We start from the raw sequence: 12,959 nt of genomic DNA, 5'->3' as shown, positions 1-12,959 counted from the left end.
CAAAGGGCTCAAAAGAAAACAAAGGCCCAGAGAGAGATGAATTGACTTGCTTAAGGCCACAGGGCTGCTCAGTGGCAGAGCTAGGATGGGCATTGAAGACAGGTGTCTTCACGGTTCTCATGCCCGATCCGCTGGCACCTCCATGTTGATGGTTAGTGGGGCCTGACATCTTTGTCCCAACAGATTATTTTATGTGTTGGGCAGACACTTGTCTAGCAAGCTGGGTAGCCACTGAAGCCAGCTTTAACTCTGCTTGAATTGTGGAAAGAAGAATGCAGAGGGCTGAGGATCTGGCTCTAAAATGCAGCACTTCTTGTGGACACTTACTTGCCTAACAAAGCAGACAAGCACTACCAGAAATCAGCATGGGAGAAATCAGTTACAACACTATAGTGGGGCAGCTGCCCCACTCCTGCAGAATGGGATAAAAGCAGCCCCGGAGACAGCTAGGGCTGGGAAGAAGAGTGAAAGCAGCTGAGGGAGTGGCTGATCACAGGTGTGGCCAGCCCACTCAGGGCCCAGCTGACCCTGATAAAAGGGCTATGGGCTAGAAGCTGGAGGAGTCTCACTCTAGCCCTGGAGTGGGAAGGGCTAGCTGCTTGGGAGCAAGGTACCTGAAGCAGAACAGTGCTGGGGAAGGGCAAAGGGAGCTGGGGAACTCCAGCCTGGTAAACCCCCAGGCTGCAGGCCTTGCTAAAGGCCAGGAAAGGTACTGGGGTGGCAGAGGGGCAGCCCAAAGATAGGCAAAGGCAGCAGGTCCTAACCCCTTGCCAACGATGAGTGGCCATTACACTGCAGTCAGTCCCAGTGAGCAGGGGCTAGATGATGACTGGCAGTAGCCACTGAGGCAAGGTGGGTTTAGAGGGTTGGGGGTTCCCTGGGAGGGGAGACCCAGGGTGTGGGGGCACTGCCGGGGGCAGCACCCCAAGGTAAAGGGGCACCGGGGCCTGGGAGGGACATGGGAGCCAGCGGCAGGTGAGACACTGGCCTGTAGAGGGTGCTCCATATGCTGGAAAAGAGCTAATTACCAGGACAACCAGCAGGAGGTGCCGCACTGGTGAGTCCTCGCCTCACTACAAATACTATTAACTGGAACTTCCATCTTACTGATCAGTTTAAAAGAGTAAGACGCAGCTATGCTCCCCCCTCAACAAGACATACAGCTCAATTTAAAATGAATCCATGTAAAACTAGGCCCCAAACAGCTTCCAAATTGTTCAAACTATGAAGATGGCTTCCTTTAGATGTGCTGTTCCCCAGCCTCATTGACACCAACAATTAAGGTTTGGTTTGGGCTTCCAAAACTTGCCTTCAGTACTATATACCACACAAACACAACAAAGGGTAAGATTTTAACTACTGTAGAGTTTTACTTGGCCCCCAGCTGATCTCCTTGAGGGGATATACCCAAAGGCAGTTATAAATACACCGTGATGGGAGAACACCCCATTTCATGCCGTAACTTGAATTGCTGTAAAAAAGAGCTGTCTGGAGCACTTTGTAAAACTGTTAAAAATGCCAAACATCCCCTTGCTTCTCAGCCTCACTGCAGATACTAAACAGCAACGTGATCCCAAGACCTCAGAGCCAGACATTTACACTTGAAACTTGCAATCTCCAACTCACACCTGCAAACCACGTCAGCGGGTGTGCAGCCTACGGCAGACACAGCACTCAGAGCGCAGGCCTGCTCTCGGGAGTGACTCCATTAAAAGGGCACTGGGTGGCTCCATGCTCATTGGCTCAATAAATAAAGATCATCAGGACTCGGGGGAGAGGAGCCGATACCGAATGCAAGCCCAGGACAGGACGCACCGTTTCAGGAACGCTGATAAAACCTGCTCTCTTGGGTGCTATTTTTACAGAGCTGGTTTTCAGGATGGCACTGCATTTTAAACGTCTAGGGGTGCAGTTATCCATCTTCTTCGTCCGTACGGCTGGTGTACAGCAGCAACTACAGTTCCACCTGAAGCTGATCGAGCCAAACGGCTACACTGGGAGCAGCAGAATTTATTGCAGTGATGCCTCCCTCATATTTATACATTGGGCAGTAGGTAGTGATATGTTCAATGGTCTGTCGTGGGGAACCACACTCGCACGCCGGGGAGTCCTTGATTTTCCATTTGTGCATTAGATATCCGCATCTACCATGGTTGGTTTGAACTCAGTTCAGAGCTGACCAAGATGACCGTGGAAGGTCAAACCCAGGAACCCTCTGTGTTTGATCTGGCACAAGGTGCATATTGTTTTAAGTCTTGTTGAGCCCAATCTGCTTTCCAAGCCTCCTTCTGATCGTAGCCCAATTGCATGAGACTAAACGAATGTTCCCAGAAAGGCTTGCGAGACTTAAGACATTGTTGTCAAGGTCTTGGTGAATACGAAGACCTGGATTGGCTGAGCTTCATGGAATGTGGCAGCAGTTCGGCGTATCGGCAGGGAAGCAATGTTACACAGAACGGGTATCCATGGTGTTGGAGTCAACTTAAGGGTTCCTGCGATGCAACGCAATGCATCACTGTATTCAGCCAGGTATCCACAAGTTGTGTGTAGCTGCATCTGCTCCACACTGGCGCATAGTATTCAGCTACTGAATATACAAGCGTTATTACAGATATTCGCAACCCTGATGCACCCCAGGTTGTACCTGCTAGTTTCTGGATTACGTTGGCTCTCGTTTTTATCTTTGCAGCTACCTTTTCAAGATGATCATGGAAGGACAGGGTGCGGTCGAGTTTCACTCCGAGATATGTTGGTGTATAATCATGTTGCATATTTTTACCATAGAAAGCTACTTTCAGTGTGTTTTTGGCACTCTTATTATCAAGATGAAATGCGCTTACTATTGTTTTTCCAGGGTTTGGTTTTGAGCCTCCATTTCTGGAAATATTGCTCCATATTTTGGAGGTCCTCAGTTAATGCTTTCTCAATGTAATGGAGGTTTGATGCTTGGATTGTCATGGCAAGATCATCTGCACATGCAGTCATTGGTTAGAGCTATTTACATACACTGCATCAAATCCAGGCTCTGGTGAACATCCCAGTGAAGCAGACATGGTGTTTGTCAGCTTGCCGATCATGTGGGATTTCTTCTGTTGTTGCAGCTAATATAATCCTTCCTGCTTTGAAGAATTTAGTTTGCGCCCAGCAGGTGGACCTGCCCTTCTTCTTCTGACAGGAAAAATTATCCAAGTTCGCTCTAGTGTCGATGTCTTTGGGAACACCAGGGCCAAGGAAAGGGTACTCTCCTGCTTGTCCTGATGTTGGTGTAAAACAAGTGGAGTAGCTGGAATCAGCATGAGAACTGAATTTAGCTTTGTGAGCGGAGTGAGGGAAAGAAGAAAGGGGGAAGTTTTTATTGCAGGCCTTCTGGGAAGCAGTGAACAAACATAATATCATCCCAAATATAGTTCAAAATCTGAGCATACTTCTCGTCAGTTCTGGCTACTTCTGAAACAAAGAATCTACTGGACATCAGGGAACAAATTCAGGCTCGGTGTAACTTCACTGAAATCAATGGCTTTACACTAGGGATGAATTTGGCCCACAGATTTTATAATGGGAAGATGCGAATTTTCCAAAGAGGAAATCCCAAAGCTATGTTGAGTAGCTAAGATGATAACATCTTATCATTGGGAACTCCCCATGGAGGAAAACCCCAGCTCAGGACACATTGCTTGAGTAAAGTGCTAGGAATGAAATGGGAACATTTTCAGGGAATTCAGGATTTCCTTCGACGGACACCTGTCCTCTGCCGTTAGTGCTTCCCACAGAATAGTGATTCTTTTGGTGTGAGCCCGTCTTGTGATTGGGGAGCTCGCTCAGAGGCTGTTTCTCCTTCAAATTAACCTTCCTGGGGCAAGGACTCAGCAGATCTGGGCTCAATCCTACTCTCCTGTGGGACCTGGGGCAAACCATTCCATCTCTTTGTGCCTCAGTTACTCCTCTGTGAAATGGGGATAACCACTAAAATACTTCTCTACACTGCAGGGTGTGGTGAGGAGAAGTTCATGAAAGCCTGTGAGGTGCCAAATACCATGGTGATGGGCACCAACGAAAAGCTGCCCTCAAGTTACGCATGCGCCTCGAAGGGCAGAATTTGGCTCTGTGTTTAATAAACAATTTTAATAAAGCTGTACATCAAGCAACAGTACAGAGAGGAGAACAATAGCCAAGTTCCCCTGCTGAAACATGATCTCACCAAGTAAACATGTTGTTTGGAACAAGGCTTTAACAAAAGTTATCCTTCTGCCAGGGAGAAAACACCACCCATGTCGCTGTGAGGATACACGTCTGCTTTATCCGCTACAAAAATCCCAGGGCTCTCAAGCTTGTCACAAAGCCACAGGGCCATGTCTTGAACTAAAATCCCATTCTGCACTGAGGCACCAGCATTCCAAGCTCAAGACAGGATTTCGCAGAGTCACAGACTGTAAGGCCCAACCATGGCGGTCATCTGGTCTGACCCTCTGCATAACACAGGCAGACAAGCTCATTGCTGCAACATGCCTGTCACTTCTGGCTGCGCTAGAGCAGGGCTTTTACACATCCCTGGGAAAGCTGTTTTTATGATTAATCACCTTCACTGTTGAAAATCTGCACCTCATTTATTTCTATTTCTAATGCTGTCAATATCAAAGAGGCATTTTAGGCACCTCTGACATCAATCAGCAGCCACACACCCCATATTCCAGAGATGGTAACCAGCAGCTTAAATGACACTAACATAGTCCTGCCCGACAGCGCCCCGCTCTGATGTATCTGGCTAATGCAAGGGCTGGTAGTGGAAGGACTACTCAGCCCCCAGACAGGTGCTTCCCATCCCTTTTCCCCTCACCTCTCTGGAGAAAAGCAAATCTGCCCTCAATCCGCTGGATATGGGCGGCATTACAATGGACTCGCATTTAATAAACAAGGGCTACGTTGGGCCATTTCAGCACAACCCATTGTAGGTGCAACTAAAGCAAATATATTGATTCCTGGACATAAAACCAAACAGCTCTACTTCTTAGCCTGTAAGCTGGTTGGGGCAGGGGCTCGCTTTGGTTATGCATGCACAACACCTACCACAATGGGGCCTAGAACCCTGATTAGGGTCTCTAGGAAGTACTGCAATACAAATAATAACCAAAACAACAACAGAGGTCAGCGCTGAGCTGAGTACAGGCCCTCTCTGTCTCCTCCCCTTATGTATGGTCTGCAGTCCAGAGACCGACTAGCATCAATACCTTCTGAATCTCCAACCGTGAGCTACTGGAAAGGGGGGATCATTCCAGATACACCATGTGAAATTGACAAACTGAACAATGGTCTGTGTGCATCCTCTATTGTGTCCCTTCCACCTTCCTCTGTGGTGCAAACTGCAGGCTTGCAAATTCCAAACTGATGTTCGACTTATTCTGTCTGAGTGGTAAAGCAAGGCAGTTCCAAGAACAGAGGAGTGTTAGACCTGAGGAACAAGAAGCAGTAAGACTGGATGCATTTGGTCTTGCCCCTCTGGTTGTCCACTAACATTTCTAGTGCTCATGGCCCCTAGAATTTCATGGACTGGGGGACTCAGAAAAGGAGGGTAAGTGGCTTGTCAAAAGCTGCACAGTGTAGGAGCCAGGACCGGTATGTTGGAGCCCCTAGAGCCCTGTTCTGTACTCAGACAACCAAACCAGGCCTTTCTCCAAGTTATGCCAATGTACAGAGAGGAGGCTGAATGCCAGAATCTTCACATACGTTCTATTGGCCGTGCTCTTTTACTGACGAGACCGTGGCATTAGGCATATGAATCTCCCCACAGAATGAACCAGCATGACTCAGTGGGGCTTACTAAGGGACCTACCTCACTACATCTATTTCTTCGGGTCCTAACCCTGCAACTGGATCCATATACGCAGTCCCTTATCCCTGCATGAATTCTCATGAAAATCAATGCGGTGCCACCTGGGCACATGGGTTCACCAGTACAAGTCTGACTCCAGGATCAGGGCTCTCATATGTAAATATTAAAGCAATCTGCGCAAAGAGGAACCTAAATAATTTCTGTTACTTACAATTGGCTGTAGTTGAGCGCCCGGTAGCATGAACTGCATCTGTTGTGCAAACATGGCTGCTGCTGTCTTTTGCTGGATCAGATTGTTGCGTCCATTTATTTCGAGCTGTGTTTTTAAGTGCGGGGGAGGGTGAAGATATTTGCAGTTCTCTCGAGTACACCGGCCCTAAAAAATAATGAAGCAGTATTTCAGTGAACTTAACTCTCAGAGTACTGGGAGAAAATCAATTATTGATGTGTTTGGAGAACTGTAACAAAACTACCAGCTAAGTGGGGCATTCTGCTAAGCTATTTTGCTCTTTTTTAAAACCATCTGTCATATTTTTATATGACTGTATCAGTTATGTGAAAACAAACAATTCTACAATTGCTGCACCATTATAGGGATTGCATCAAATTAAACTTCAGCCTAAAATATAGGTTTGCTAAACACACCAAGAGCGTTCTTCACAACCTAATACAAATAGAAATATTTATGAACTAACAATAAAAACAACAGCAACAACAATAACCATTTTTTCATTTTTCTGTGGCTCTGTGAACCCAAACACCAGAGCACTGGGCTGCTATATAACAACTGAAAGCGAAACCCACTAGTATAAAAAAGTGAAACTGACCCCACCAGTCCCTGTAGAGACCTGAGTGAAATGTAAAAGTTAAAAACACACCTATGGTGAAAAGTACATTTGTTTTCAAAATTCTTTCAGTTTGAATCATTTCAGGGTATTTGGTACCACAGGGAATGGCGGAAAACAGCCATGGTTCCGTTTAAACTATTTATTAAAAACAGTAACACAATTGCCTTGCCATTAACGGCCTGGTTTTTCTTTTCACACAACCACAGGGAAAGGAAATGACTCCTGAACAGTGCAAGCTTAGCGCTCTCAGGTCATTGAATATCGATTGAGATGATCATGTCGGCTTCCAAAAGGCAGCTATAAAATGTCACAACCAACAGCCTGAGCACACTGCACTAACTACCTATTTTCTGGTGCGTACAGAAAATTAGTAACAAATTTGGTGACACTGAAAAAAAAAATTCTTCCAAAAAAATAAAAATAACTCCTCTAAAAAGATCTGTTTAATTTATTCCCTCCTGTGTTACTGTTTCCTTTCTCTTTCTGGAAAAAAAAAAAAAGTGTATGCATCTCAGTACAGAGATGGTCAGTTCTTGCGGCAGGGCCTGCCTTTTTTGTTCTCTGTTTGTACAGTACCTGGCGCAACGGGGTCAAGGCAAATAGTAGTAGTAGTAGTCGTGTCAAATAATTACAACAGCAGCAATGAAAACATCATCAGCATTATTCATAAAAGAACAATTCGCTAGAACAGCCATCCTGGGATTTAGACATCCGCTTCAGGAGCCCGTGTTTGAAGCAGAATCCTCAGCTTTAAGAAAAACCACAGGGCTACTCATCCAAGTCATGCTCCCTGAGTGTTTGCAGGGTCAAGCTCCAAATGACTGCAAAACGTCAGTCGCACAACGAGATCCACACACGCAGACCCAGGTGGACACACGGTCCAGCCTTGCCGATCCCATTGCAGCATTGGGATTGTGCCTGCTTTCGGGCTGGTTCTTCCCTCTGCTAATCCCAGGGGCTATATTTAGAGTTTTTTAAAACTTAACTTTGCCAGTCGACTGGCGCACAGCAAGGTCTGCTAGTCTAGTTTTCACTGTTTAGTACTCACATCACATAGCCAATAGGTTAGTCTCAGAGAAGTGTTTTCCCCTTAATAGGGTACACACTTACCATTCCAATAGAACAAGGTAAAAAACTTAGGATAACCCAGGACCCCAAATCCAGGCCCTTTAGAACCTAATGGCCCAGATCCCTAGGGAAGCCCAGGCTCTGCTAAGCACATCTGAGGAGGTGAGGGCAAAGGAAGCTTAGAGCCACATATGTGGCTCAGAGCTGCTCTACCTTACAAATCAGCAGTAACAGCTTCCCAGGGGTCGTTCCATAGGTCAGGGATCACTTGTGTACAGTGTTTTGGCAACACCCCTTGCACGCCCCTACGCTGAGGGGATGCTTAGAGGCGGGCTGCAGAGCTGACTTTGCCAGCTTTCCACCAGCTGGGAATTCCCTATCCTAGGCGTGTTGCTCTGGGTACTATACATGTGCAATGAACTCGCCTTGTGTATACTAGAATTCAAGGCCTTACAGAGCATTTTATTCTACCAGGAAAAGAAGGAGACAGAGGATCAGTATTTCATTCGAAAACTCGTTGGCTTTGTTTCCCTGGCAAAATGGATTCTACTTGTACCAACACCTCCTGCTCTCTGTGAAAGAGAGACATCGGGAATACAGACCTATGAATATTGAATCAGCTGACTGGGAAGCCTACAAAGCACTTGTGAGCTCTGCCAAATACAAAACAAGCATTTTAAAAAAACAGCACAAATTTTTAGAGCAGAGTGAAAGCTTGAGCCCTGCCACGTGGAGGACATGACTCGCCTTCCCCAGGCACCTGGTGCAGTCCTCAAGGATACCAGTGCAGCGAGTGTAAAACGGCACCATCCCCATTTTGGAAGTACTCTTACAGGCACTGGTCCCTACAGCTGCCCAAGGAGCAGGGCAATAAAGAATAGGGCTCAGGGCCTGGATAGTCTCTGCTAGTTTGTCCTGTTGATCGTTCATGCCTTCCTGTTCCCCTTGCCCATACATGGATGGAGAAGCAAAAGCAGGAGCACAGCCCAGAGCAGGGTAGCTCCTCTTTAGGAAGGCTCCTCTAGACAAAGTACTGGAGTCAGGCTGCCAAGCCACACTGCTCACCCCTGTATACCTCCCCAACACGCTCTCCCCAGATACGTCTGTAGCCCTCAGCACCAGAGAATCAGAGCGTCTCTGGTGGGCAGAATCCCACTAGCTCTAAGCCACATCTTCCTCACCACATGGGACCAGCCAGGCACACGTCATCAGCCCCAATGTGACTTGAAGCCTCTGCTGCAATTTCTCCCCGAGCTATGTTGAGTGCTCCTCGGCTGTGGTTCAGGATCTGGGCCTCTATTTGCACAACTGCACATAGTTATAAGCCAGCCAGCCAGCCGTTCTATTAGAAGCTAATATTTTCAAGGGTTTATACATCAGCCTTCAAAATTCCTTCCAGCTGAAACTTGGCATGCATGCCTTTGGACTGGGAAAACATTAATTTCTACCAAATTTGGAATAAATCTGCGTGGATGTTTTTATATGACAGGAATGGAGGGTAAAAAAAGAGCTACTGGTTCTGTAAACAATATTTATGGCATATTTTATAAATTGAAAATGGCGCTGTTATTTAAACTGAAATTTTGCAGATCACCGATTCATCATGTAGACCAACCCTGGGTACGTCGGAAGTATCTTTGTGAAAGTAGGAGCTATTCACACAGAACAGGCGGTGCTCATAAATGTTCAGCATTCTGTTCTCACAACTTATACGGTAGGCCCTGATCCTGCAACTGGATCTGTGCGGGTAGAAACACGTGCCCATGCAGATCCTGCTTGGTTTCAGTGGGTCTCCACGCATGAGCAAGGGTCCATCCATGCAGATCTGATTGCAGGATTAGGCCTCCAAGTGCACTTGAAAAGAATCCAACATGACTGACAGTCTAATTCAAAACTGTTCCCGCATACGAGCTCCAAGCGGAACTTGTCTCAAATCCCTCACCATCATAATCATATCATAAGTGACAAACTCCCAATGAGAGAGATTTCAGAAGCTCAGTAACACCATGACGGGGTTATTTGCCTTTGTCATGCATCAGACTTTGGGTAGTCTAGAAATGGACACTGGATTTTAGGGATCAATGGTCTAACCTAATACCACCAAACCTATGTTCACATTTTTTAATGTCCCTAATTATTAGATATTTTTCCTGAAAATACTTTTCAGAAGGTGCTCAGGCTCTGCAGAAACATATCCTGCAAGGTTAGAAATTCTCTACAATCCCGCACTGCCATGCTTTCAGCTCCCTGTATAGCACATGGCGATAATCCACAAATAAGCAAACACTTATGGCCAACCTCAGCCCTGCTGGAAGGTGGTGAAACTGCATGTGGGCCTTTATTATCAAAGCATTCCATGAACACTACCCAATTAATCCCCACAACTCACCAGTTAGGTGAATGTCATTATCCCCATTTTGTAGGTGCGGAAACTGAGGCAACAGGGCAGGGTTAGTTTCTGCCCACCCAGTGACCCAATGACCTAGCTGGCTTTATGCCTCTCTGCCAGCACAAATCAGGGAAAGCTAACTCATCCTGGTGCCTGCAATTCCCTTAGCACAGGGTAGCACAGAGCTGGCACAATAATTCCACACCTCTTGGCACCAGCACAGAAGACTTGTGGAGTGAGACACAGAGGTGAGGCAGGAGCACCTGTGCACTGTGCCTATTGGACAAATCAGCATAACTCACAGCAGCCCTGGGGTTGCTCCAGTTTACACCTGGGAGTGGCCTGGTCCCTGGCTGGCTTGGGAACCCAGGGAATCACAAAGGTGGCATACAGCCAGCTTTCCCCCAGTGGGCCCATATCTCCCAACCACCAGGTTAGCACTGGACTGGACTGGCTCTCCTGAGGCAGCTCTGGCCCAGGCTCAGAAGGTGGCAGCACAAGAAATAGGCAGCATGTCGGGATATGCTATTTTTAGTGCAGCACAGAGAAGTTTACTGAAAAGCTTTCAGACCTGACTGTCCCTTGGCAAAGAGGAAACCACACCGCACCCAGGGCTCGTTCCTCCTCTCCTCACCTGCAGCATGCTGGGAAATCAGCTGCTATGCTCGGTGCATTGATCCTGGTGCTGCATGCTGCCCCCTGAGTGGCAGCTGCATCCACTGTAGTTTCATTAAAATGGTTTGTTTCCTACCTTTCCTAGCCATGCAGGTATTGATTCTAGTGGAACACGCACCCTCCTTCCCCTTCCCAGGGCAGCACCTGAGCCAGGAAACCACCAGCCAGCCACAGAATCTGATGCTGGCCTTAAAAACAAGCTAATCGCAACAAGCTTTTCCAGCTCCTCACAAAATGGAGGCAGCCTTTGAAGGCAGGTATCTGCCAGCCCTGGCTGCTGGCTCAGGCTGCAGAAGGTGCAGGAGAGGCACACAGCCAGCACTCCCCAAGGCGGTTCAAGCGAGTATTAAAAACCAAATAATTAAGAAGCATTTGCAAAAGCGATCTTCTCTTACTTCTTCCCACACCATCTCCCCCTTCCAATCGGCTCTTGCCTCGCAGTTGGTTTTGCGCTGCCAGCTGAAGTTGTGCTCTGGTGGCACAGACTGGCATCTGATGCTGGCTAACACGGATGCTGGACAGAGAATCCCGCGCTCTGGTTAATACAGCCAGCGGTTTCTCGGATAGGAGGTAGAAGGGGATCTTTACCTCCAACGGAAAACCCACATGCCTGTTTGTAACTTCAGGGGTGGCACGCCATCGTTTGCATCCCAGATCGAAAGCACTCAAATCCAAACAGACCGGGCATCTGTACCAGACGATAGGTTTGTAAGCAGAACCAGCAAAAACATTCTGCAGGAATTCTCTTCGCCTTGGCTACAAAAAAGAGGCTAAGGGTCCCATCCTTCGGCAACTCTAACATTTGCACCAACACGCCATGCAGTTTGTCTCCGTTCTATTTGCTTTAATTCTGCATGTGTGTGGTTTTCAGGTTTTAATGAGCACACTGCATTGATGGCTCAGCTATCACTCGTTGATCACGCAAGAGTCTACACACTTGCTATTTGTATTGCAGCATTGCTGAGAGGCCCCAGGGTGCTGCATGCTGCACAAACACGAAACGATAGTCCCCTCCTCAGAGCTCTTACACTTGGTTCACGACAAGATACAAGAGGTGAAGGAGACAAACAAGGAAGGGAAGTTTCTATGTTTTGCATGTAACTGCGTGCCCAAACCAGCTTGCCTGCAGGACAGCGTTTCCCTGCATGAAGCAGTTTTTCCTATGGATTTCCATAGAGAATGAAGTCACATGCTTCGAAAAGCTGCAGAAATACTGGTGCTGATTCACCACTGCCATTTACCGCAAAGCCAGCAGCGTCCTTACACAATTACAGTCTGAGTCTGTGAGTGCTACAGTCCCTTTATGCCCACTGAGCATTACAATGGTGATAGTCAAACCACAGCCATCTCCCTCACTGCTACAAGACACACCTCCAAGTTCTGCAATCGACATCACACATAGGGTGACCAGACAGCAAGTGTGAAAAATCGGGACGGGGGGGAGGGGGGGGAATAGGCACCTATATAAGACAAAGCCCCAAATATCGGGACTGTCCCCTATAAAATCGGAACATCTGGTCACCTAATCACACACCATGCAACGTTATACCGAAAACAAAATAGGATTTAGTGGCTGAATCAGCCTAATCTTTAATGAGCATTATGCACCACAGACATGTATTCACTTCGCCAAGCTACCACACGTTCCAGTGCAAAGAGAGAGACTGTGCAACTCTAACCTGCAGTCTAATGAAATGTTCCTTATCCTATTACCTTTGAATTTGTGAACAGTACACAGTAAAACCTTGCGACTTCCCTCAAACATCGTCACCAATCCACGCTATCAGATAATCTTCGGATCTTATGTGGCCCTCATCATCGCAGTACTGACATTCTTTGCTGCATTTATCCTCACAACACTTCTGTGAGGCAGGGCAGTGTTATCTCCTCTGTACAGATGAGAAACTGAGGCACGACAAGGCTAAGTGACTTGCCAAAGGTCAGACAGGGATTTGAGATGGAGTCGATTTGGGTACAATGCGTACCTTTCATACAGTCCACTGAATGATGTTAGAACATGAATGTTTGCTGTACTACAGACAGTGTCTGCCAAGGGAAAACGTATGGTATTTTCTATTTCTATAGGGTGACCGAGGTTAAAGTGAGGAATATCAAAGTGGATTACTAGGTATTTGGAGATTTCAAAGTACTG

General features: G+C 47.0%; 1 protein-coding gene across 11 annotated transcripts in view; it reads right to left on the bottom strand.

The window, feature by feature from the left end:
* Positions 1-12,959, bottom strand: part of MBNL3 (muscleblind like splicing regulator 3) — a 109,930-nt gene that overhangs the window by 29,080 nt on the left and 67,891 nt on the right. For all 11 annotated transcript variants that reach the window (XM_043523071.1, XM_043523072.1, XM_043523065.1 and 8 more), the window contains one exon: positions 6,039-6,203. In XM_043523071.1, the coding sequence (XP_043379006.1) occupies positions 6,039-6,203 (165 nt within the window). The remainder of the gene's footprint in view (positions 1-6,038; positions 6,204-12,959) is intronic.

This window comes from Chelonia mydas, chromosome 9 (genome assembly GCF_015237465.2).
Source record: "Chelonia mydas isolate rCheMyd1 chromosome 9, rCheMyd1.pri.v2, whole genome shotgun sequence".
Classification (NCBI taxonomy): Eukaryota; Metazoa; Chordata; order Testudines; family Cheloniidae; genus Chelonia; species Chelonia mydas.
This window is presented reverse-complemented; position numbering and strand designations above follow the sequence as displayed.